Source organism: Schistocerca piceifrons, chromosome 5 (assembly GCF_021461385.2).
Source record: "Schistocerca piceifrons isolate TAMUIC-IGC-003096 chromosome 5, iqSchPice1.1, whole genome shotgun sequence".
In the NCBI taxonomy this organism is placed as follows: domain Eukaryota; kingdom Metazoa; phylum Arthropoda; class Insecta; order Orthoptera; family Acrididae; genus Schistocerca; species Schistocerca piceifrons.
Genome location: NC_060142.1, coordinates 374,741,228 through 374,767,244, shown reverse-complemented (window position 1 = coordinate 374,767,244; position 26,017 = coordinate 374,741,228). Strand labels below are relative to the sequence as shown.

Genomic DNA, 26,017 nt, shown 5'->3' with positions numbered 1-26,017 from the left:
AAAACAAAGTGTATTCAAAAAGACAACTCATAGACCGTAAAAAAATGTGGTGGTGCTAGTTTTCACCTACAGAAATATCGGCGGATATAGCGGAACGTTACCCAGTTGCATACCGGCAAGTTATTTCGAATATTCTATACACCGAGGCAAGTCGTACAAGTGACAATGCATATAATTTTTATACGCTGATTATGTTGTGGATTGGCAAGAGAGCCAACCCACTATGAGAGGAAGCCGAAAGGCACGCGTTTTAGCTCACGCAGGCTGGCGTGAGGTCTGGAACAGGTCAAGGAAATGAGACTCGCAAAAAAGGACGTAGCTGAGGAATACTTAACTTTAATCCATAAATAGTGAACATCGCTCTTGACGGTACATGTTTTACACCATCAACAGTAACTGGTAATGACGCCTTGCTAGGTCGTAGCAAATAACGTAGCTGAAGACTATGCTAACTATCGTCTCGGCGAATGAGAGCGTAATTTGTCAGTGAACCATCGCTAGCAAAGTCGGCTGTACAACTGGGGCGAGTGCTAGGAAGTCTCTCTAGACCTGCCGTGTGGCGGCGCTCGGTCTGCAATTACTGATAGTGGCGACACGCGGGTCAGACATATACTAACGGACCGCGGCCGATTTAAAGGCTACCACCTAGCAAGTGTGGTGTCTGGCGGTGACACCACATTCCTCCCCCGCAAATCGGCGGACGGTTGTGGCATAAGGCTTCCGCCCGCCGGGGGAAGGACCCCATGTTGACGTATGCGACGAGGTGGGGAGCCTAACAACAGGCGAGGCTGTGCCACCCGCACCCTGCCATTCGGACCGAGGGGAGCTAGGAAACACCTGAAAACGTGCTCCAGGGTGCACGTCAACATGCGGTGTATGCGCCCGTAGAGAGACAGGAGGGGCCGAAGGGTCGACCTCCATCGGGCCGGGGCACCCGACGGGCGAAGACGACATATGGTCCGGAGATGGCAAGAGTTCCATGCCGGAGGACAACTGGTCACGGGACGCGATCGGCGGCGCGTGACCCAGGGAGGCGCCCGGCGGTTGCAGCGACGCGTCCACTGCGGGCGTCGCCGGCGGGAGAACAGGTGGCGGCGGCGGTGGCGCCGCGTCGCCATGGGGCAAAATGGAAGGCAGCGTCGGTAACACCTGGGGCTGAGGCGAACCAGTAGATGGATCCCCAGGGCGCTGACCGGACGGCACCGTCGCTGAAAGCAGACGGGGAGCGGCAGATTCCGTGCGACGACAGAGGCGCAGCTGATTGAGATGCCGACGCACCTCACCAGAGGCCCCCAAATCCAGATACATAGCGCGGCCGACGCAGCGAAGAATGCGCCCTGCGAGCCAACGCCGTGAACCTCGATAGTTGCGATAGTAGACAACGTCGCCTGGAGCAAAAGCAGGTGTCTGCCGCTGCACAGGAACCTGATGCGGCGGATGTAGCAAAGACATCAAGGTGCGATGAGGGCGACCGTGCAGCAACTCAGCCGGCGAGCGACCATCTCGGGGCTGAGAGCGATACGAGGACAAAAAGAGCAATAACGCGTCCTCCCAAGAATGCGACGCTTTCAACTTCAACATCTGTGACTTGAAAGTCCTGACCAAACGTTCAGCGGCACCGTTTGACTGTGGCGAAAATGGCGCGGAAGTCAGATGTTGAATACCATTGGCCTTGCAGAATGACTGAAATTCTGCGGACATGAATTGTGGGCCATTGTCGGAAACAATAGTCTGTGGAAGACCTTCAATGCAAAAGATAGAGGATAACGCTTGGATGGTGGCAGATGACGTCGTGGAAGACATCCGGACAACAAAAGGAAAATTACTGAATGAATCTACCACAACCAACTATCGAGCATTCCAGAATGGACCAGCAAAATCGATGTGTAAGCGTTGCCAAGGGGAAGTGGCTTTTGGCCATGCAAAGAATTTCCGCGGTGGTGCTGATTGTTGTTCGGCACACACCATGCAAGAAGAGCACATATTCGTAATCGCGGCATCGATTCCGAACAAAGTACAGTGCTGACGAGCAAGTTGTTTCGTTCTCATTATACCCCAATGTCCTTGGTGGAGAAGCCGTAAGACAGAGGACTGTAACGAACATGGGACCACGACCCTGGACTGATCATTATCAGAACGCAACAGCAAAACACCACGTCGTACAAAAAGTCTCTCCTTCTGAGCAAAAAATCGGCGAACCAACGGATCCCCGATCCGTGACTTTGACAAGGGCCATTGAGTAGCAACGAAACGCAGAACAGTAGCCAGGACAGGGTCGGCAGCTGTGGCTGTAGCTACATGACGAAAATCAATCTGAAACGTGTCGACCTCGTCATCGGTTCCCGAATCAATGAACATGCAAGCAAGTTCGGAGAAATCGAATGCTCTATCCTCAGCAACAGGCAAACGGGACAACGCATCGGCGTTTCCGTGCTTCGCAGTGGACCGATACAAGATATCGTAGCGGTACTGCGAGAGGAAAATAGACCAGCGCATGAATTTCTGCGCTGTACGTGGAGGTACAGGCTTGGTCGGATGAAAAAGCGATGTCAAAGGTTTGTGGTCTGTGATGATGGTAAAGTGACGACCATACAAGAAATCATGAAACTTTGTAACACCAAATACGAGAGCCAATGCTTCTTTCTCGATCTGTGAATAATTTCTTTGCGCAGATGAGAGCAATTTGGACGCAAAGGCAATAGGGCGATCGTGCGAACCATCTTTGTGCGCAAGCACAGCACCGATCCCAAAATCCGATGCATCCACCATCAACAAAAGGGGCTTCCGGGGATCGAATGGCGTAAGGCAAGTATTGGAAAGCAACGCCGATTTCAACTGGCGAAAGGCGCGTTCGCATTCCGTCGTCCAGACGAACGGAACACCCCTACGGCGTAAGCGATGAAGCGGAGCTGAAATGGAAGAAGCCTGTGGAACATATTTGTTATAGTAATTTATTTTTCCCAGCACACACTGTAGCTGCTTCAAATTCTGCGGCGAAGGCAAGTCTTGTATGGCACGGAGGTGCTCTGGACCGGGATGTGTGCCTTGGGCATTGAGTACATGTCCCAGATAGGGTAAGTCACGAGCAAGAAACACACATTTGTCCTTCCGCAAGCGAAGACCGTTTTGTCGCAAGACCTGAAATAATGTTCTGAGATTGGCTAAATGTTCTTCTTCCGTCTTTCCGGAGATCACAATATCGTCCAGATAGTTTGCTGCAGTAGGAACCGACGCACAAACAGGTTGTAGATATTGCTGAAACAATGCAGGGGCGGATGCACACCCGAATGGCAGTCGTTTGAATCGATACAAACCAAGATGCGTGTTAACCACCAAAACGCGCTGGAATTCTTCGTCAACCGGTATTTGCAAGTACGCATCTGCTAGGTCCAACTTCGAAAAATATTTACCCGGGCACAGTTTGTCAAAAAGATCTTCCGGTTGGGGTAAAGTTAAAGTTGCAGTCACTAGTTGTGGATTCACTGTTGCCTTGAAGTCCATGCAAAGTCTCAATTTTCCAGAAGGTTTTTGCAAAATTACTAAGGGTGATGCCCAGAGAGAAGCCTGCACACGTTCAATTACACCTTGTGATTCCAAATCGTGTAATGTTTTTGCGACCTCATCACGCAATGCGTGGGGAACATTGCACGCTCTGACAAATTTCGGTTGCGCGTTTACTTTCAGTTCCAAATGTGCTTTATAGTTCTTAGCGCAACCGAGGCCCGGTGCAAAAACGTCTGCAAATTCTTCACAGAGACGAGAAACACCGTCTGAAGGCACAGTCTGGTTCATTGATAGGACCTGATTGACTATAGACAAGTTAAACAACTGAAACAAATCGAAACCAAACAAGTTCACTGCAGAAGAAGAACGAAGGACGTACAATGACACAAGTTTTGTTTGTCCTTTGTATGTTGCAAGAAGGCTGCACTGTCCTAACACAGGGATCACTTGCCCTGAATAACTACTTAACTTAACATTTGCAGCACGCAACGGAGGTGTGCCCAGCTGTTTGTACGTGTCGTGATTGATCAGTGAAACTGCACCTCCGGTATCGAGCTGGAACGGTATCACTGTGCCGTTAATGTCCAAATCTACAAAAAATTTATTGTCCTGCTGACGAGAAGAGCGACTGTCTCGTGCAACGTGAACTGACACTGGTACAAAATCACTTGCGACTTGACGGGAGTTCCGGCGATGTCGATGCACACTTTTTGTGGGACGAACACAGTCACTGTTAGAGAGAGTGGCACTGGGAGGAGTGGCATTGACTATATGAATTTCCATGGGCGAAGTTTCGCGAGCCTGAGTATCCTTGGTTCGATTCCGATTCCAGCGTGAAGCAAAGGGCCTGGAATGGTTGTGAGTGTCTGATCTGAGCTTTTTCTGGCAAACACTCTGAACATGTCCATTTTTATTACAGAAAAAGCAAAGAGCCTGGCGTGACGGGCAGTTCTCACGCGAATGTCTAGTAGCACACCGCGGGCATGATTTTAGCACTGCATTTGCGTGCCTGCGCAGCACACATGGCTGAGTGCCTGGTGGCAGCTGCGCGTCCGGGCGTGAGGGCTGTTTACTGCTCCCTCCGTGCAGCTCGCCCGGCGGGCCGGTTAACCTGACACATGGCTGGTGAAGTTTCAAATGATTCCTGAGCAAAGTCAAGTGTGTCCTGCCGTTCCAATATGTCCATCACCTGTTAAAGGGAGGGATTGGCTAGTTTCAAAATCTGTTCCCATATACGAACATCAGAAACGTTCTGTGCAATTGCATCACGTACCATAGTATCTGAATAAGGGAGACCACATTGACACTCAAAAGCACAATCCCTAGTAAGGCCTTGCAAGGTTGCAACCCACTCCCGATTAGTCTGACCTGCCTTACGTTTTGTACGAAAGAAGGTATACCTTTTCGCAACTACATTGACTGATTCTTTGAAATATGCATCTAATGCAGACAAAATTTCTTTGTAGGACAGAGTTGCTACGTCGCTTTGGGGAAATAATTTGACTATCACACGGTACGTGGTCACTCCGACGGAAGATAATAAGAAAGGCTGCAGCTCGTTACCTTGAATTCTGTAGGCGGCGAGATGGAATCCAAATTGGCGTGACCACCCAGTCCAGCTTTCCAGTGCAGCATCAAAAGGATGAAAAGTTGTTGCAAAGGCGTGTTGTGGCTGCGTGAGCGGTGGAGCGACGGCCGCGGCATCGTTTTGCATTGCACGTTGACCCTGGACGAGCTGTCCAAGGGCATCCAGCAAGACCTGCGTCTGCTGATTCTGTAAGCGATAAAATTCGGACAGTACATCTGGAGATTGTGGCGAAGCCAATACACAAGTAAATCAGGGCAATATCGATACGAACGCGAATTGGCCTCGTCGCCAAATGTTGTGGATTGGCAAGAGAGCCAACCCACTATGAGAGGAAGCCGAAAGGCACGCGTTTTAGCTCATGCAGGCTGGCGTGAGGTCTGGAACAGGTCAAGGAAATGAGACTCGCAAAAAAGGACGTAGCTGAGGAATACTTAACTTTAATCCATAAGTAGTGAACATCGCTCTTGACGGTACTTGTTTTACAGCATCAAGAGTAACTGGTAATGGCGCCTTGCTAGGTCGTAGCAAATGACGTAGCTGAAGGCTATGCTAACTATCGTCTCGGCAAATGAGAGCGTATTTTGTCAGTGAACCATCGCTAGCAAAGTCGGCTGTACAACTGGGGCGAGTGCTAGGAAGTCTCTCTAGACCTGCCGTGTGGCGGCGCTCGGTCTGCAATCACTGATAGTGGCGACACGCGGGTCCGACGTATACTAACGGACCGCGGCCGATTTAAAGGCTACCACCTAGCAAGTATGGTGTCTGGCGGTGACACCACAGATTATTTGTTTTTTTTAGTTAATAAACATCAATGTGTTGTATTACAGTCCGCATTCATCACTCTAGATATTATCCAGCTACGATACTGTATTCCGTTGAAATACTCGTATGTTTATGCTTAGTGACGATGGTGACCCAACTTATGCATTCGTAAGTTCTTTGGTGGTCGAGATTCAAATACATTACATTAAAAAATCATTGACAGCATTTTGAACACTACTGAATTACCCTAACACGGCTGCGGCAATGGTTCAAATGACTCTGAGCACTATGGGACTCAACATCTTAGGTCATAAGTCCCCTAGAACTTAGAACTACCTAAACCTAACTAACCTAAGGACATCACACACACCCATGCCCGAGGCAGGATTCGAACCTGCGACCGTAGCAGTCCCGCGGTTCCGGACTGCAGCGCCAGAACCGCACGGCCACCGCGGCCGGCTTTTTTTATCATGCTGAGAGGAGCTGCGGCAATCATTGTGATTAAACTGTTGGCAATATGTGCAATCCTATGATTCCCCACCAATGAGACTTCATACGAATCTTATTCTCTATGGGTAATCAAGGCTCCCCTGCTTCCCATTGTAAATGCTACTTAGGAAAAGTGTGACTAATGACACCATGGTCGTACTCGCAACAAACAAATGCGTCTCTCAGCTCGGGCATTGACACATAGTGAAAATCATTTCATTTCATCGAAAACGTTAGCTACTGCACATTTATTTTCTTCTAGTTCCAGTGGACCATATAAGCTGCTCAAACATAGAACATCCCGCTACAAAATCATAGAACTCTGGTTAAAAACATTAAAAATACGAATGAAAGATGTTTGCAATAATGATTACACTACTGCTGCATCTACTACTACGACTGCTCCTACAGTTCAAAATAAAATAAAAGTGACAAGAAAGCCTTTCATCTTCTATTTAAAGTCTTAAGTGTAAGTCTCAAATTTTACATTTGTGCTGGAAATAAGATTACTGAGTAAGAGCAATCATGGGGTTAATAAATGAAAATGATACGATATTTCTTGTGATACACGGGCCCAAGCGTATATTTGTTGTCAGAGAATCCCGTGCACGCAAATTGCTATAGCGCCTACGCCCAATGAAATACAGTACACAGCACTTCCTATGACGTTCATTAAGAGGATTAGGATCCAGTGACACGAGCAGAAAACCCACTCCAGCCGCAAAAGCATATCCGTCTTCTAGCACTGTGCTAGTAGTTTCAGTAATGAAGTTATGGTCACCAACCTCGCCAATACTGCCGAGACGGTGTTAATAGTTCTTCCATATCAACTACTCTCACAGTGAAATGAATGTCACAGCTTAAACAGTTGTAGCATTCTCCCTAAAATCTCTCAGCTACCACTAGATTCTTCTGTTTCAAAAATATTTTGACTGCTCCGTCTGAAAATCGATTAAATTCATTCTACCACTGACGGTTATCCTTATTCGCAATTGCGAATACATTTGATGTATTTCATAACGGCTGTAGTCGTCGCAGTGCTTGTTCCTTTGGTCATTCATACATGTCCACATGACCTTTGCATCGTAATCAGAATAACACAGGCCCTGAAATATCATATTTCTCTGATGACACCGGAAAAGAGACTTTCAAAAACAACTTCTGACCTGTACGGGAATATACACAATGGAGGTACGAGCCTAGGTCGCAGACGCATTGTTGACGACATATGGAAGTTTGGGTCCGGCCGTGGCTCGTGCACGGATGTCCGAATGGTAAGGCAACCGCTCGTCAGCTGGAAATCCGGGTTCGAGTTCCAGTCCGGCACAAATTTTCATTGTCGTCAATCCATTCTAGAGTTGATGGTTGTCGTTATTCGCAACTGCGAATACTTTTAATGTATTCCATAAAAATATGTTCACTCAAGCCAGCTCTGGATTTTGTCACCACCACCTAGCCTTATTCACATTCCTTCGAAAGCTGTCCTTTTCTAGATGAGGCCCAACATCACTAAAACACTACCCGACTAGGAAAATTCGCCTCCAACTTACAGTAACATTCAAGTCATTGTCTCTGCCACCAAGCCGGCCGGAGTTGCCGAGCGGTTCTAGGCGCTACAGTCTTGAACCGCGCGACCGCTACGGTCGCAGGTTCGAATCCTGCCTCGGGCATGGATGTGTGTGATGTCCTTAGGTTAGTTAGGTTTAAGTAGTTCTAAGTTCTAGGGGACTGATGACCTCAGCAGTTAAGTCACATAGTGCTCAGAGCCATTTGAATCTGCCACCAATTTATCAAGTATCACTTTTCGAAAATGCTGGTCTTTCGGACAGGTTCTATGATTTTAAATTTTCCTTCAGAGTCACAGTTACCATGGTGATTAGGAAATGTCTTTCGTGTGATCTCTTCTAGCTTCGTTCACATGTACGTTTAAGAAGCATAATCCCTATAGTTTTGGGGAGAAAACCCACTAGCTAGCGATGCAATCCCTACTGGCTTCAGGAAATCTGCCCAGCACTTGAAACTCTGATTTTGGAAATACCCCAAAATGATTTACGTCCAATATGAGCTTTCCAGGCAATTTCCCCACAACACTTGCGGAATGGCTATGAAATTTATGTCTTATAGTGTTTGGAAACGCATGCAACATAGTCGAATGCAACCAGTTTACATTCAGCAGCATACACAACACTTCTTCGCCAGAAGTCGCTCATACACCTCTAAACTTTACCTAGTACGTCTCGGTCCCTTGTGAGGGCGCCACGACCACAATCAACCACTCTTTTTTCGGCTACTTGTGGGAAATCCTCACGTCGAACAACTTCAGTTCTTAAAGATCCCTATTTTATAATCGCGCATTCCTCAGTAAAGCTGCGTCTTCGTTTATCAGCGTGTATGTGTTTCTGTTCCTCCCATTTTGCAGTACGACAAGCTATTATTGCGATAGACCTAGTATCACTATCTTTTTGTTGTACGGTCACAGATAACACTTACATGACTGACGATTCAGACATCAAGAAACTACGCTGGTGTGAAAAACTTAAGGACGAAAATACTTTCGCACGTTGTGTCACTGCCCAGAGAAACTTGGAACATACATAGAAAAAACTGCTGCAGTACGCAAGATAACTGAACGAAATACACAACGAGACGAACAGAAAAGACATTTTTATTCAAATACAATAATTACACTAAAGTTATCGCGATTCATGATGGTCTCCTGGACGTTATAAAAGGAGTGCCATGGTTCTTAACAGGGCGTGTGGTCGTCACGACGGCAGTACATGCTCTGTAACGTGGTCCCATGGTGATCACAAGGTTAGCAAAGAGTTCTTGTGGCAGGGCGTTCCATCCAACAGCTTCCCATACCGGGGAGCGGATAGGCCAGACCATTCGCCCAATATTCCCTCGTTCCAAAACCTCCTCCACCTGCGCAGTTGGGCGCGGTCGCGCATTGTCATCAACACAAATTAAATCAGGGCCGAACGCACCCCTGAAAGTTACATTCATCCTTAACTTTTGCACACCACTGCGGTACTGTTAAAGATCTGTTTACTATTTCTGTACAACAGCCGCAGCTCAACGACTCCACCAGTATCTCTCTACTATTTATTACGTTGGTGTTTAAGTTAGCAGAGTTTTTGTTTTGCATGTGTGGTATTCCTGCTACTACGTGTTTATTATTCAACTATCATGTATCATTTGTAGTTCACGGTCGCTGTTTGACCGTTGTCATTTCGTCATATGGAGGTAGTGAATGGAGCTGTGGACTCTAGAATACGGAGTGCCAAGTGGAGAAATCGAAACACTTCCGACGTATTCTTCTTTCTGATCTCAATAGAGGGGTGACAGCAACGGAAGCAACCAGAAACATTTACACCACGTATGGCGACGATGCCATAGGACAGGGCACGGTAAGAAAATGCTTTTCTCGTTACGAGGAGGATCGTTTGACGTCAGTGATTCTCCACTTTCAGGAAGACCTTCGGAATTTGATGAAGATTTGTTAATCGTATTAATCCACAACGAACCATGTCACCGTACTTGAGAACAGGCAGATGTGATGAACTGTGATCATCCCACCGTCGTGCGATATTTGCATGCAATGAGGAAGGTTAAGCAATCGGGTGTATGGGTGCCAAATGCTGTAAGGCAAAATCACAAAAATCAGCAGGTGAACATACGTGCATCTACGCTTGCACGCCGTAGATTAGCTGGTTAACAACACCGAACTTCCCTGTCGTGTATCGTTACTGGTGACAAGAAACGGTGTCTTTATGCTAACATAAGGAAAAGAAAGGAATGGTTGAGATCAAACAAAGCATTAAATCCCCATACAAATATCTCTGCGCATACACGAAAGATAATGCTATGCGTCTGGTGGAACAGCGACGGTGTAATGTACAACGAATTGCCTCCCCGAGGTGTAACCATCATTGCTGACGTTTATTGTCAACAACTGAGACGTCTTGCAGACTCATTACAAGAACAATGACCACGAAGTCCACGTGAAATGATGCTATTCCACGATAACGCCCTCCTGCATTCTGCTAGACTGACAAAAAACACTACGCAAGAGTTGAGTTCGGTAATCATTCCGCTCCCACCTTATTTATCTGACCGTGCACCTTCAGATTTTCACTTTTCCGCTCTCTACCGAGCAGCCTTCAAAGGAACTTCCTTTCCGAATGAAAATGCGCTCCAGACATGGCTCGATGAGTTCTTCGCCTCAAAACGACGTGATTTCTACGGTTGCGGAATCGAAAAGTGACCCCAGCATTGGTGGGCTGCTGTAAATAGTGAAGGCGAACATATTATTGATGACTAAAGTCTCTGTTATGAGTATCTGGTGTGTTTATTAAACTTACGGAAAAACACAAACTTATGCACCAACCCGATATAAATGCATACTCAGGACTCCGGTGCTCGAACAGAGATACGTGAATAATTCCGCGGGCAGGATGGGTGCTGTTTTGTAGAAGGTGCGTCCAATATGTTGGAATGTAGAGAATATTCTGATGATCTAAAATTTCAAGTTTCAGATCACAGCAACCGCGGTCTAAGGATATCGTTTTTGACTACTAGATCAGGGTTCGACCACAGCCTTGCACAGATTTTGATAAAGGTAAGCAACTCTTCATTCTCCCAACCACCTGGTCAAAAGAGAACGGAGTATCCAATAGAATTTCAGAGCACCCTCTTACCCTTGACGCGAAAAACTGCCTCAAAAGGCGTAAAAATCAGCAATTATTGACAGTAAGAAGTGCAAAGGCCAGTGGTAACCACTGCCTTAAAACGTAGAATGCGTCCATAGGAAACATACTATTATAAACTCATGATTACATCATATGCAAAAAATTCCAAATTTCCAGGTGGCAACTACTCGGGAAAGGGTTACCAGTAGAAAGAGAAACGAGATTGAAACTTCCTGGCAGATTAGAACTGTGTGCCGGACCGAGACTCGTTTCAATCACCTACAAAATTTTCTTCTTCTTTCACATATTTTATCGAATCTGTCTTTCCTCATAAACTGTCTCTATTTTCTCATTATCATCGTGTGCTGTGCTTCCCTAAGTCCATTCGACTTGGTTGGTGTTACCTTAATTAAAATCCTCAGAAGAATAAATCAGTAACTGTGTTGCTTTTTGTAACTCACCTTGTAACCCACATTTCTTATCATAATGTTGCCAACATCTGCTACACAAGTTATTACCTCGAGTCTCGGTCCGGCACACAGTTTTAATCTGCCAGGAAGTTTCATATCAGCGCACACTCCGCTGCAGAGTGAAAATCTCATTCTAGTAACGAGATTAACCTTCAAAAAATGGAACGTATAATGCTGTAAGTCAGAATGCTGTAGGGAAAATAGAGGTCTTAAAAACAGAAATAAGCGGTTAACGCTGGACTTGGTAGGCATTAGTGAAGTGATACGGAAATAGAACTGAGATTTCAGCTAAGTGGAATAACAACAGAGGTAATAACTTGTGTAGCAGATGTTGGCAACATTATGATTAGAAATGTGGGTTACAAAGTGAGTTACAAAAAGCAACACAGTTACTGATTTATTCTTCTGAGGATTGAAATTAAGATAACACCAACCAACATCGTATGGACTTAGGGAAGCACAGCACAAGATGATAATGAGAAAATAGAGACAGTTTATGAGGAAAGACAGATTCGATAAAATATGTGAAAGAAGAGGAAAATTTTGTAGGTGATTGAAACGCAATTATAGGGGACGGAATGCAAAATAGGAGAAGTAGAGATTATGGGCTCGGTGGAAGGAATGAGAGAGGAGAGAGCCTTTTTTTAAAGTTCCGCCACAGGTTTGTCATTGTTGTTGTTATTGTTGTTGTTGTGCACAACTTCTCCCATAAATACAACGTAAAAAAATTATTGTTATTACCAGAAGACACAGAGAGATGTCCACTGGACTACATCCTATCAAATTCAAGACTACAAAGCACGTTACGTGCACACAAAGCCCATAACGTAATAATGAACAGCGGGTTGAAACTCAGTTGCAATTTGTCGCGAATGATAAATAGCTTCGATCACTTAAAGATCATAGTTAGATCTGATTAATCACGATTTGTGGCAAGTCAGTTTTTTGTAAAAGAACACGGTCATTAGCCGTAAATTAAAATCAACAGCACTGTAGGAGTATTGTAACAACATTTCATGAGCAAAATTCTAGATACACTGAATGTTGTTAGTTTACTACAGTGCAGTTTCTTTTATTTTATAGCTAATAACTCTGTTCTTTTATTTAAAAAATTGGTTTCACAGTTCCTGATGAATCAGATCAATGATTATCATGAAGTGATCGGAACTAGTTCTCATTTGTGATAAATTGCACCTAATACACAATGGCCGAGGCAAGGAAGATAATATCAGATGCAGATCTGCATGGTGGAGAAAAGTTTCTTCCATAAATAAAGCTCTACCGCTATCAGATATTGAAATGCAAATGAAGTACACGTCGGAAGCACAGCATTATATTGGAGTGAGAACTGAAATTTCGGAATTCAGGAGAAGAAGACACTGAAAAAAGTTGAAATGTGGTGAAATATGGTGTTAAAAATTAATCGGAGCGACAAAGTACTAAATAAAGACATACTAAAAGGAATAGGTAAGGAAAGAAATCTATGGCATCCAACTGTAGGAACTTGGTACTGGAAGTAGCGGTAGAGCGAAAAAAACCAAGGGTCAGATATGGACTAGAATATGCAAAATAGAATATAGCTACATAGGAAATGATAGAGTTCATAATGCAGCCATTCGAAAGCTTAACTGCAATAAACAAAAAATTCAGGTTGAAAACTTGCGAGGTTGAACTGAAGATATGCTCATTTAGACTGCACGACACTACATTAAACTGCACGATACTGTCCTATTGGGTTGGTGCATAAGTTTTTAGTGTTTTTCCATAAGTTAAATAAACACAACAGATACACATACAGATTTTAGTCATCAATAATATTTCCTCCTTTATTATTTACAACAGTCTGCCGACTCTGAGGGCCAAGACCAGGTGAAAAAGGTGGGTGCGGAATGACTTGCCAATCCACCTCCTTATAGTGTCTTTTGTCAGTCTAGCAGAGTGAGGGTGGGCGTTATCGTGGAGCAGCATCATTTCACGCGGTCTTCCTGGTCTTTGTTAACAGAATGCTGAGCTCACGTACCCTAGAACGATGCAGCGTGCTCCTCCACTGTGTTGTTTTCGACCACTCAAAAGAGTTGCGGCACATTGTTATTTAAAAAAATACTTTTATAAAACATTTTAAACTGTCTTCCAAGAATTCTTTACTGATGAAGTAGTTTTATACGATGTAACAATGAAAACGCAGCAGAAAACAAATGCAGCGTGTAGCACGTATCCGGCGCCGCCTAGCGGTTTAGTCCAGTCGACTTCCAATTTGTTCCTTGGTAGCAGTTTGCACTTTGTCTCGTAATTGAGAATGTTACGGATATACAATGTATCTAATGAACACTTTTACGTGATTGACGTATCACCGGTGAGCTAGAAAGCCATATTCTACCCATTATACTATGTCTCTAATAAATGGTGAAATGTAACATATTTTCATATGTTTTGTCCGGCACGATATCTGAGTGGTCAGCGCGGCGGTCTGTCACGCCAAGGGGCCCGGCTTCGATTCCTGGCTGGGTAGGAGATTTTCTCCGGTCAGGGACTGGGTGTTGTGTTGTACTCATTATCATTTCATCAACATCAGTGGAAGGCAACGGGAAACCACCACTGGAATCACCTCCCTAGACGCTCATGCGGTGGACCTCAGAGAGGTCCCCCATGACATAACGTGCCGTAAGGCAGAACACAAAGTTGTTGTTGTTCGTATCTCTCGATACTAGTTTTTTGTTGTATTTTATAGCCTTTGAAAATGACGGAATGTCGAAACGCGTAAGGTGATTTTGGAAATAATAAAATGTGTGATCAAGATATCAAAGAAGCTATTAAAGTGATCCAAATGGCCGCTTCGTCTCATAGTATTGTTATGCTAATTGCAGCAATAACAGTTTTGTCACTTTTGCGGAATTTCCTCCTTTCGCAGACATTAAGTAAATAAATTCCAAATTCCTATTTCTTTACTTTGCCTCCACCTTTAATCATTGGTACTGAAATGATATTATCCCAAGCGACTATCTTTCCTTCATATATCGAATGGCTTTGTGTACCTCATCTAAAATTGCTTCCGAAATGTAGAATAACTAAAAGTGAAGAAAAAATGTATGACGTCAGTCAAAATTATGTTCTTTTAACGAATGTTCGTCCAAAATGTGTGGAGCTCTATTGACCGCATGTTAGAAGAGTTCCCATTTATTCACAGTCCTGCTTCCTTAATGTCACCATCTTAGTAAGTTTGGTGTAGGGGGCAGCACTACATGAAATCATTCGTAGAAACTGAAAGGGCTTTTTACTTTCGGATAACAATTTTACGCCGGGTGGGCGTTTTTGTAGAACTTGTGGGTATTCTGGAACGCAAATTACCATTAAAAGAAACCCTAGAATGTAAAGAGCCCTACCGTCTTAGCGTCGCATGCTCGGGACGTGTCGAATTACCTTCCCGCTGCGGGAGGGAACAGGGATTCTTAAAGACCGCTAATCCCGTCACGCACGCACGCGATGAATCGTGGAAGGAAGGCCGAACGCCAGAGGGTTCTGTGAGCTGCTTAACTGGAAAACCTGCCAGCCGGCGCGTTGGAACTTGCTGTTTTGGGGATTCCCTTTAGAGCACAGTGCCCGTTGCCATGCTCTACAACATACCTGACTTCGTAAATATCTGTTATACAAGTTGACAATATTAATACTTAAAAATATAAAAAATTGCTTTATAAAGAAGTCATTGTCACAGTTACTTTGAATAATAACTTCTCTATAAAGTAATTTTTTGTCAAACACGATCATTACAACACATATAGCTGCTGTATTTTTCTCTCATGAAGTAGGATTCATTAAATCAATCGTTTGATGCTGGATCCGCCGTAAATACAATGCATGGTTACAGAGATGAGTAGTAAACTGTAAGAGTATTAGTTTCGTGGTGAATGATAAAATATTTCAGAGATTTCATCATCCTGGGTACACTTGCTGCTGGTGAATATCCCTTACTTGCTGCTTGCCTAAAACTGACACGTCTGTCGGTTTTAAAGGTAAGAATTCAAGATTGGTTTGCGACTTTTTTTCTAACAGCGGAGGAGGGAGGGAGAGGAGCAGAGTAGAGTTTTCCTCCCCTACTCTCACCGGCCATGGTAAACAGGAAGTGTCAGGGGAAAGGTCAATATTTTGACAATCTTCACAAATTCATTGCAGTTTCGTCGATTTCCACATCAACATAAATACTCAGGTTTCATTGGGTGGGATGACTTCATCAAAAATTCTTTTGGTGGTATTATCAATTCATTATATAAAGCATTTGCAGTAGTAAAGCTATCGAAATTTCAGCATACTGCGTCTTATGCCCATTACACCACCGGAACACTAGTTATTTTATAAATTTAATAGTTTTTGTATTTTGAGTATTTTACGTGGTGATTCGTCTGTTCCCCCAGAACCAATTTAATCAAGTTTACTATTAACTTCATTGCGCTTTTACCAGTCTTATGATAATTTAAATTTGACGAACCAAATAATATGTGGGTAGTTCAGGTGCATCCACATAAAGAGCGTCTCGCTGAATACGTTCAACCTGTTGTCTGGACGTCTACATCTACAAACATACACTCCACAAGCCACCGTATGGTGGTAAGTGTCTTGAAAATTGACGAAAGTGCAATGAATTTACGTAAGATGTTGCAATATTTAACTCTCCTTTGACACTTCCTGTTTACCAAGGCCAGCTAGAGGAATGGGAGATCAATTCTTCTCTGTTCCTCCACCCACGCCTTCCACCACAAAAAATACCGCAAACCGATATCTAATTCTGTCCTACTCAACCGACAGACGCATCAAAGGATACGAAGTGTACGCACGCGTTCAGTTCGGACAGGGTTGCGACGCAACGAGCAGAAGTTCGCAAAGCTGTGAAGCGCCGCGCGTAGTGGTTCTGCCCCAGTCTGTGTGCATTACAGGATCGCAGCTGGAGCGAGTCATTTAAAAAGAGGAAAAAGCACTCTTCAGTGGGCAACACCAGCTTTAAAAAGCAGGGCAATGTACGGCGGAGGCCGGTCGCGGTGGTCTAGCGGTTCTAGGCGCTCAGTCCGGAACCGCGCGACTGCTACGGTCGCAGGTTCGAATCCTGCCTCGGGCATGGATGTGTGTGATGTTCTTAGGTTAGTTAGGTTTAAGTAGTTCTAAGTTCTAGGGGACTGATGACCACAGATGTTAAGTCCCATAGTGCTCAGAGCCATTTGAACCATTTTTTGTACGGAGGAAACAAAACTTTCAGTGAACAGCTTGCTGACAAGAATAGGCAGTTCGAAAATTTTTATCGAATGTCATTCGATGACTTTGAACATCTGTTGCATCTGAACCACGAATGACGTCGACCAATTTTGCTGCTGCAACGCGAATACAGGCAGTGACCGGGTCACCGCATCTGCGAATAGAAACCCATTTATGAAATATGTGGGATGTTGTGACACGTCACGCTGTATTCTGCACGGCGTTGCTCTACGATTTTTGCTTGTCGCTGCCTCGTGACCGCACAGGCAATTTTCCGCAACAAGTCACAGAATCTCATTTTGGGTAGGACTCAAAACGTCAGCGAATTACTGTTCCGCAAGCACCAGATTCAAGATGCTACGTCACGGACCCAAGAGACAATGTCGAAGACTCATTTCAGACGCAGCTCTGCGACGGTGAGGCACAGTTTTGTGCCCAACCGGCCGCTGTGGTCGAGCGATTCTAGGCGCTTCATTCCGGAACCACGCGGCTGCTACGGTCTCAAGTTCGAATCCTGCCCCTGGCATGGATGTGTGTGATGTCCTTAGGTTAGTTAGCTTTAAGTAGTTCTAAGTCTACGGTACTAATGATCTCAGATGTTAAGTCCCATAGTGCTTAGAGCCATTTGAACCATTTTTTGCCCAACGCATACTAGACTTCAGAATACTACAGCGTAAACTTTTATTATCTCTGTCTCTCTTTTCTTGGACATAAAAACAGTGCTGGTAGCCTGTTCAGCTCTTCTCTTTTCTTCGCTGAAAATACACAGCGCAACGTTGACAACCGTGTTGAACATACGATGAACAAAGTATAGTAATACTAAATTCATGATCTTGAAATTACGTCCATGTGCAGCTAAATAAATGGCATGAGCAGCAGGTAAATATGCATATTCTACAGGCTTCTGAGGGTGTGTCACAATAAATTGTAGCGAAATGTGCATGGAAAAACATATATTACATTAATTCAGTTGCAAATAGACATAACTTCCGTTGCGTTATATTTTTGACTAAGAATACAAAATTTTCGTGACGCTTTTTTTGGAGATTGGTGGCGACTATCCACTATATCAAAAAACTGTATGAATACGGATTCCATTAGTCCCAACTTACAGGTATGAGAGTGGACTGTAGTGACAACGAAAACAAAACAAAGGACCTGACTTAATTTGGAACACGTTTTGTGATGTACCATGGTCGGAACAAACTGAATAAAATAAAAACTGTTTAGAAATAAGCATTACCAACCACATTATGCCTTTTATTGTATCTGGTTTAACGTAACACCTATCAAAATTTGTGTTTTATTTGTTGGACGTTAATGTAACCGTATGTATTGTTTTTTAAAAGTAGTACGGTTAAAACAACTTTTTTTCCAATCTAAAGTTTACTTAGATACGAAACTAAGTTGACGGTTTTGGTTTCTATACGATCTCGTTCAGGGGTAATGGTCTCAAAAATTTACCGAACCTCTGGTTCAATAAATCTTGCTTGCGAAATATTAATGCGAATTATTTGTAGAAGAATGGAAAAACTGGTGGAAATCAACCTCGGGAAAGATCAGTTAGGGTTTCAGTGGAATACGCGAGGTAATACCCACCCTAGTAGGTAGACTGAAGAAAGGTAAATCTACATTTATAGCCATTGTACATTGAGTGAAAGCCTTTGACAATGTTGACTGGACTAGACAGTTTGAAATACTGAAGGCGGCAGGAATAAAATACAGGGAGCGAAAGGTTATATACATATGGTATTGAAACCTGATTGCAGTTATAAGGGTCGAAGGTCATGATAGGTAAGTAATAGTTGAGATGGGAGTGAGATGGATTTGTAGCATATCCCCGATGTTACCCAATGTGTACACTAAGAACGGAGTACTCGCGAAACGTTGGAGAAATTCGGAGAAGGAATTAAAGTTCAAGCAGAAGAAATAAAAGCTAAGATTTGCCGAAGATACTGTAATTCTGTCAGACACGGCAAACTATTTGGAGAGCAGTTGAACGAAACGGAAAGTGCTTTGAAAAGAAGTTATAACACGGACATTAACAAAAGTAAAAGAAGGATAATGGAATGTAGTCAAATTATATAAGGAAATGATAGATGAGTTTCGCTATTTGGGCAGCAACGTAACCGACGATAGCCCAAGGATTCTGGCTATAGCACGAACACCATTTTCGGAAAACAGGAACTTGTCAACATCTAGTACAAATCTAAAGAGCTAGGAAGTTTTTGTGGAGATATTTGTCTGTAGCATAGCCTCGTACGGAAATGACATGCGAGACGTGGGCGATAAGTTCAGACAAGAAGGTAGTTTTTAAAATGTGGTGCTACCTTAGAATGCTGAAGACTAGATGGGTACATCGAATAACTAATGAGGCGCTACTGGACTGATTTGGGGAAGAAAAGGACTTTATGGTACAACTTGTGTAAAAGAGGGGTCAGAGACATCAAGGAATAGCCAGTCTGGTAACAGAGGAAAGGAGAGGGGGAAATTGTAGTAAATATGAAGACAGTATGGAAGTGAAACATGGACGATAAGTAGTTTAGCAAGAAGAAAATAGAAGCTTTCGAAATGTGGTGCTACAAAAGGATGCTGAAGCTTAGATGGATAGATCACGTAACTAATGAGGAGGTATTGAATAGAATTGGGGAGAAGAGAAATTTGTGGCACATTTTGACGATAAGATGGGATCGGTTGGTAGGACATGTTCTGAGGCATTTAGGGATCACCAGTTTAGTATTGGAGGGCAGCGCGGGGGGTAAAATTCGTATAGGGAGACTAAGAGATGAATACACTAAGCAGATTCAGAAGGATGTAGGTTGCAGTAGGTACTGGGAGATGAAGAAGCTTGCACAGCATAGAGTAGCATGGAGAGCTGCATCAAACCAGAGTCTGGACTGAAGACAACAACAACAACATGAAGACAGTAATCAACAGTAGCTATTCAGAGATGGCGAGACTTGCACAGGACAGACTGACGCTGAGAGCTGTATGAAACCAGCCTGGCTAAAGACTGCAACAACGTAACTACAAATACCGTTCTTTCGTCCTCCCACGATCATTCCATATTTGTCCTTGTCAAATGTTAGCTGGCTCGCTGTTCCACGAAAAACAGCAATAAATGAGTGTGATATGCGTTCCGAGAGATGAAATTAAAAACTTTGAGGTTTGCAGATGAGATTGTAATTCCGTTAGAGACAGCAAATTAATTGGAAGTGCAGCTGAACGAAATGTATAGCGTCTTAAAGCAGGATGTAAAATGAACATCAACAAATGCAAAAAAAGGATAAGGGAATGTAGTCCAATTAAATCAGGCGATGGTGAGGTATTTAGATTAGGAAACGAGACACTTAAAGTAATAGTTTAGCTTTGCTATTTGGGCAGCAAAATAACTAATGATAGCCGAAGCAGAGATGGTATAAAATGTAGCCTGGCAATGGCAAGAATGGCGTTTCTGGTTCAATTGGTTCAAATGGCTCTAAGCACTATGGGACTTGACGTCTGAGGTCATCAGTGCCCCAGACATAGAACTACTTAAACCTAACTACTCTAAGGACATCACACACATCCATGCCGGAGGCAGGATTCGAACCTGCGACCGTAGCAAAAGCGTATCTGAAGAAGAGAAATTTGTGAACATCGAATATAGAGTTAAGAGGTATGTATCTAAGTGAAACATGGACGACAAACAGTTTAGAAAAGAAGCGAATAGAAGCTTTTGAAAGTGATTCTACAGAAGAATGCTGACGATTAGATGAGTGTATCACGTAACTAATGAGGAGATGATGAATAGAATTGGGGAGACAAGAAATATGTGGCACAACTTGACTAAAAGAAGGGATCAGTTGATAGGACTTATTCTGACACATCAAGGGATAACCAATTAGTATTGGAGAGACGTGTGTGTGTGTGTGTGTGGGGAGGTGGGGTGGGGTTGAAAATCGTAGAGAGAGACCAAGAGATTAAGCACATTCAGAATGATGTAGGTTGCAACAGGTTTCCGGAGACGAAGAGGCTTGCACAGGATAGAGTAGCATGCAGAGCTGCATCAAATCGGTCTTCGGAATGAAGACCACAGCAACAATATACATTGCATTTTCGTTTGTAGCACCGGAAAGGGCAGCTTCCTGATTCACATTTCAGAGTTTGTAATCCCGCAGGTGGTGGACGCTGGCGCGCGAGCCTCCTTCAATTGTTCCGTGCGCGGCGGCGGCGGCGACGGCAGCAGCCTGCACGTGGCTTGGCTCAAGGACGGTCGCCCGCTGGCGGAGGGCGCCGGCGTCAACGTGCTACACGGAGGGGAGGTGCTGGTCATCGAGTCCGTGGGCAAACACGATCGCGGCATGTACCAGTGCGTCGCGCGCTCCGGCGACGAGAGCGCGCAGGGCAGCGCCGAGCTCACCCTCGGAGGTACCCCTCTTCCCTCTCGTGTCACAGCGGAGCTTGTGTTTCCGTTTTCTTTTTCTTTTTTTCGTGTCTATGTCGTTGCACTCTGGCAGTAGCTGAGTACCTGCTCTTCAGCTACATAGGTTCTGTATACTATGCAACAAAGTTGAAAATAAAAGTACCAAAGGATGATAAACAAGTGTGGATTTCATATTAAAACTGTTGATTTTGATATGATGAAGAAATGTTGCGATGGCCTGGTAATCCTGCTGGGGGTGTTGATTTTATGACTTTCGGGGTTCCACTTTGCATTCTCTTCTGGTGCTTGATGATCCAGTTAAGAACTTGTTTGGTTGGGACAGTGGAATAGAAAAATAAGGTGCTGTATGTGTGGGGATCTGTTGTTGGAGAGTGGGTTGGAGTAGATAAATTTCAAATTATTATTGCGATATTGACTTCTAGTCACCACATCCTCATGCCTAATAAAGAACTCACACAAAACTGAAAGCCTGACTGAAATGATGCTCTTGAAGAGTATTGCCATTGTTAGAGTAGTGGGATAGTTCCTGGTTGTGCTGATGCTAAGGAATGGGTGAAGGAGGATAGAACACTTCTTGCAAGGTGGGACTGGGTTTGGATTAGACAAAAAAAAAGCAAGATTACAAAACTGGTGTCCAAAACTAAAGCAACAAACGGAAATTTTGCGAGGTTGCTTTTATCTTGCCGTAAAACAGTATAAACAGGTGACAGTGAAGTAGGAACAATGTAAAGAATACAGAACATAATCAACTGAAATGTGTATAACTGATTTGCACACACATTCTGACAACTGGTTAATGTGTTTAGTATGGGGTGTGACCACTTCTGACATCAATACAGGCCTGACAACGACGGGACATGCTATGAATGATGTCATCAATCTCGTGTTGAGGCAATAACGCTTATTGTTCCTACAAAGCTGCTCGCAAGTCTTGGAGAGTGGTTTGTGGATGCTGACGTAATGCAACCCGTTTCCATAATTCATCCCAAACGTGATCTATGGGATTCAAATCGGGAGAGCCATCAGGCCACGCCATGTGTGCAATGTCTTCGATTTCCAAAAAAACATCAACCACCCGTGCTCTATGAGGTCGAGCATTATCGTACATCAGTACGAAGTCTGGCCCACAGCACCTCGCAAAAACTGCATACGAGATCGCAAGATCTCCTCACGGAACCTGACAGCAGTTAAATCTTACCGATTCACCTGTCCAGTCTCACAAAAATGTGTTCGTGTGGTCAACATAACCCCTGCCCACATCACTAGGGATTCCCCCAGGGGCTCGCCACTCTTTGGCAGTTTCGTGCTTGGTTACCACGGGGCCCCAGCCTTTGCAGCACTTTTTCCCTTCCGTGCTGCATGTCTATCCCCTTGATATTATTTTTCTCTTCCCTTGGGGAACATGTCTGGGGTATTATTGGGAATGTTCTGCACATTGTCACTGACATGCAAACAGTCTCACCTTTGTTTATGTCTCCCCTTTCCTTTCTTTGTTTCCCTTATCCTCTCGTTCTTCCGCTTTGGCGTTTGAGGATCTTTTTTTTTCTTCTTCTTCTTCCTCCCTGGGTGCTCCTGAAGTCTGGCCCACACATCTGACGCTTAACAGGTGACTGAGTAACGCATAATTCTCGGCCCCGGGTCGACAGGTAGGGTTCCCAGGTACCCCCGGGTACAGGCCAGGCCCAGGTGGGGTGATTGCCTGAGATGTAACCTTCCCAAATTGCCAATTGGTCCCTCCGTCAGGTGTTCGGGGTGTGTAACCTGAGGTGTGAACAATCACCTAAGATGGGTGCGCCCCCTTGTGAAGGGGGCCCCCAGTTAAGGAGCGCGCCATCAGAGACGCTGGCAATGAGTCAATAATCTTCCCCATCGACGTCTAGGAAACGTAAACGTAATGACGCTACTGATTCGAAGACCTTTCCCACTGCACCGCCGTTCCTTGCGGTCTCAAGTACTGAAGACGGTTAGTCATTCGCCATAGTCAATCCGTTTACTACCCAGAAAGGTGTTGATGCAATTGCTGGCCCTGTGAAATCCTGCTCCCGTTTACGGAATGGCACATTGCATTAGGAAACGGCTTCTGATTCTCAAACACAACAATGCTTGCTACCTCACTTCTCCACAGCTACCCTGTTCGTGTCGAGACACATTGAACTTTGAATTCTTCCCGTGGTGTAATTTACACCAGGCTGCTTGACAGTCTAACTGACGCTGAAATATAATCTTACCTCTCTGATCAGAGTGTCATCCGCCGTCCACCATGTAATGAAAAAGGTCGATTTCTCCTTGGTTCCCACCCGCACTCTTTTCCTCACCTTTGATAGGGTGGTGCTGCCGTCCAAGATCAAAGCAGGCTATGAAATTATCACAGTCCGGCCATACATTCCGAATCCGATGCGCTGCTACCAGTGTCATCGTTTCAACCACATTCAAATATCTTGTCGACACTAGCCAAATGCGTAACCTGTGGCAGGGATGCACACAAGGGCGAATGTCCGCCTCCTTGTCCCCGCTGTATCAAATGCAATGGCGGCCATGCCGCCTCCTCTCGGGATTGTCCCGTGTATCTAGATGAGCGTGCTGTTCAAGAGATTCGGGTAAAGGAAAAAGTGCCTTACCCAGTAGCTCGCAAGTTACTGGCCAGCCGCAAACCCTGTGTTCTCCTGTCTGGCACCTATAATTTTTGCAGGACATGGCCATGCAGACATGCGACCTCAAATTCGGCTCTGAGGTTGTGAATTCGACAATGAATTCGACAATGGCTTTCGCTTTTCCCCTGACAAAGCCGTCTGTATTAATTTCTGGCGGGGCAAATGGTTTCTCCCACCATTTCTCCAACTTGGGCCTGTTGCCCTTGCGTTCGTTGACGCTACGAAATTCCTGGGACTCCTGTTCGATAGGAAACTCTCTTGGTCCTCCCATGTATATTACCTGGCAGCCCGCTATAAGCGGTCCCTCAGTGTCCTACGTGTCCTCAATGGTACTTTCTGGGGTGCCGATCGAACTGGTCCCTTGTCCGTTCGAAACTCGACTATTTTATTTCTAAGTATCTAAAGATTGAGGAGCGAATTAAAGCAACTAAATAATTACAGAAACGAATGAAACCTTGTAATAATAATTCCCTAAGTACAGAGAAACCGAAATCTGTGAAGAGATCTCGGCTGCCCTCATTTTGAGAAGAATTAATAAAATATTCAAAATAGCGGCGGCCACTGAAAGATTAAAGTTGTCAGAGCGTCTTCTTCGTCTTAAGGCGCTCGCGAATACAGAGCACACCGCCGACCCAATGCTCGAAACTGCACCAGGTTAGGAAACTTCTGGGGCAAAAAGGCAGCGGCCAGTTCTACGACTCAGCAGGTGACAGTTAGCCACTTGACCAACCAGCAGGGTGGCACCGGAACTACTTTCGTCACCCGTAGACACATTAGTGTCAGGTGCCGACCAGTTAACAAAGTTATGAATTAATCCTAATCTAATATTAATTACACAGTTTTTTTGTTCTGTTGTTTTATTTTTTCCTATTGTTAGGTTCTGTTATCACATTGGTCTTTTGAACTCGTATGGATTACTGTTTTAATGCCACGTTCATTTTCGCTACCTGTTGTTTCATCCGATTCAGCGTCAGTGTCTGTGTTTATTTCGTGCCACGTGTTTTGTTGTCGTGCTTGTGTTGCGTTTTGTAGAGTTATTAAGTATGGTCTATTTGGTCTGTAAGCTTCATTAAGGGTTTGAGATACGTCATCTGCCAGTATGCTCAGAATGTGCCATTTGTTCCGATCTCTTATTGCGTTTCCTAGGTCTTGTAATTCTACTTTCGGTCTTAGGTGTGTTAATGTTGTCGCAGTGGAGAACTACATGTTCAGCGGCGCCGTATTTACCACATACACAAGTGTCAGCTTCTTTTAGACCTACACGATGAAGATGAGCAGTATATGGGTTATGCTCAGTCATGAATTGGGTCATTCCTCTTGTGGAGTCAATGTATTTTAGTCTTATGCGTTCTCGTTTATTTGGGAAAAAGGAGTAGACGCGTCGTCCCTTGGCAGGAGAAGTGGGACCAGAGAGACATGTCTCAGTCCGCCACATCTTCGGTGTGTTATGTTTCATACAGTTACGTCTTGCGTCTACCTTTCTTTAATCAGTATGTCGCTGCTCGGTGACGAATAGTGACATCATGACCACCCACAGTCTAATAATGATTCGGTTTCGATCACCGTTTCGATTGTCTGGCGATCGTGAGTATTTCGCGATAGTGTGGGTGAGCAGCAGCGCCATCCTTGCGGTAAGATCACCCCGCCCCCCTCCCCGTCCTCCCTTTTTGCTGTCGAAACCTAGTTCTAGTTATCATGGTTCAGGATTCTCACTCTGAAATGTTCTCAGTTCGACTTCTGTAGCTTTAGGTGAATACTATTTGGCATTCCGTGAATGTGTCTGTCAGTGGAGGCTGCCCTCCGTTAAGTTTACGTTGTTGTGTGCTAATTTCAGAATATATTCTCTGTGGTAGTTCCTAAATCCTACTTGTGTCGCGGTTTCTGCTACTTCCCCCAGCATCCATTTAAATCAGTGGCTCCCTGCGAGGAGGGTCGTAAGTCTATGCTTTCGCACTGTCTGATACTGGTTAGAATAATAAGACGAGACCCGACTGCCTATCAATATTTATCCCCACCCGCTTAACTGGAGCAAATTCTTTTCAATTAGGTCGCCTGGGATACGAAAACTGTGGCAATCAGTTTATATGTGGTGCTGCACATTGCTGTTGCTCGCCAACTTAACGTGGACTGTTGCAGCGTTTTTCCCCTTTAAACGCAGGGAACGAGTTATTGCAAGATGCTCCACGTTATCAAAGGGT

The 26,017-nt window shown here is 44.6% G+C and overlaps 1 protein-coding gene across 1 annotated transcript in view; it reads left to right on the top strand.

Moving 5' to 3' along the window:
• LOC124799002 (Down syndrome cell adhesion molecule-like protein Dscam2) overlaps positions 1-26,017 on the top strand; it is a 126,932-nt gene that overhangs the window by 86,858 nt on the left and 14,057 nt on the right. Inside the window, exon 6 of the mRNA XM_047262538.1 lies at positions 20,970-21,152. Within this exon, the coding sequence (XP_047118494.1) occupies positions 20,970-21,152 (183 nt within the window). The remainder of the gene's footprint in view (positions 1-20,969; positions 21,153-26,017) is intronic.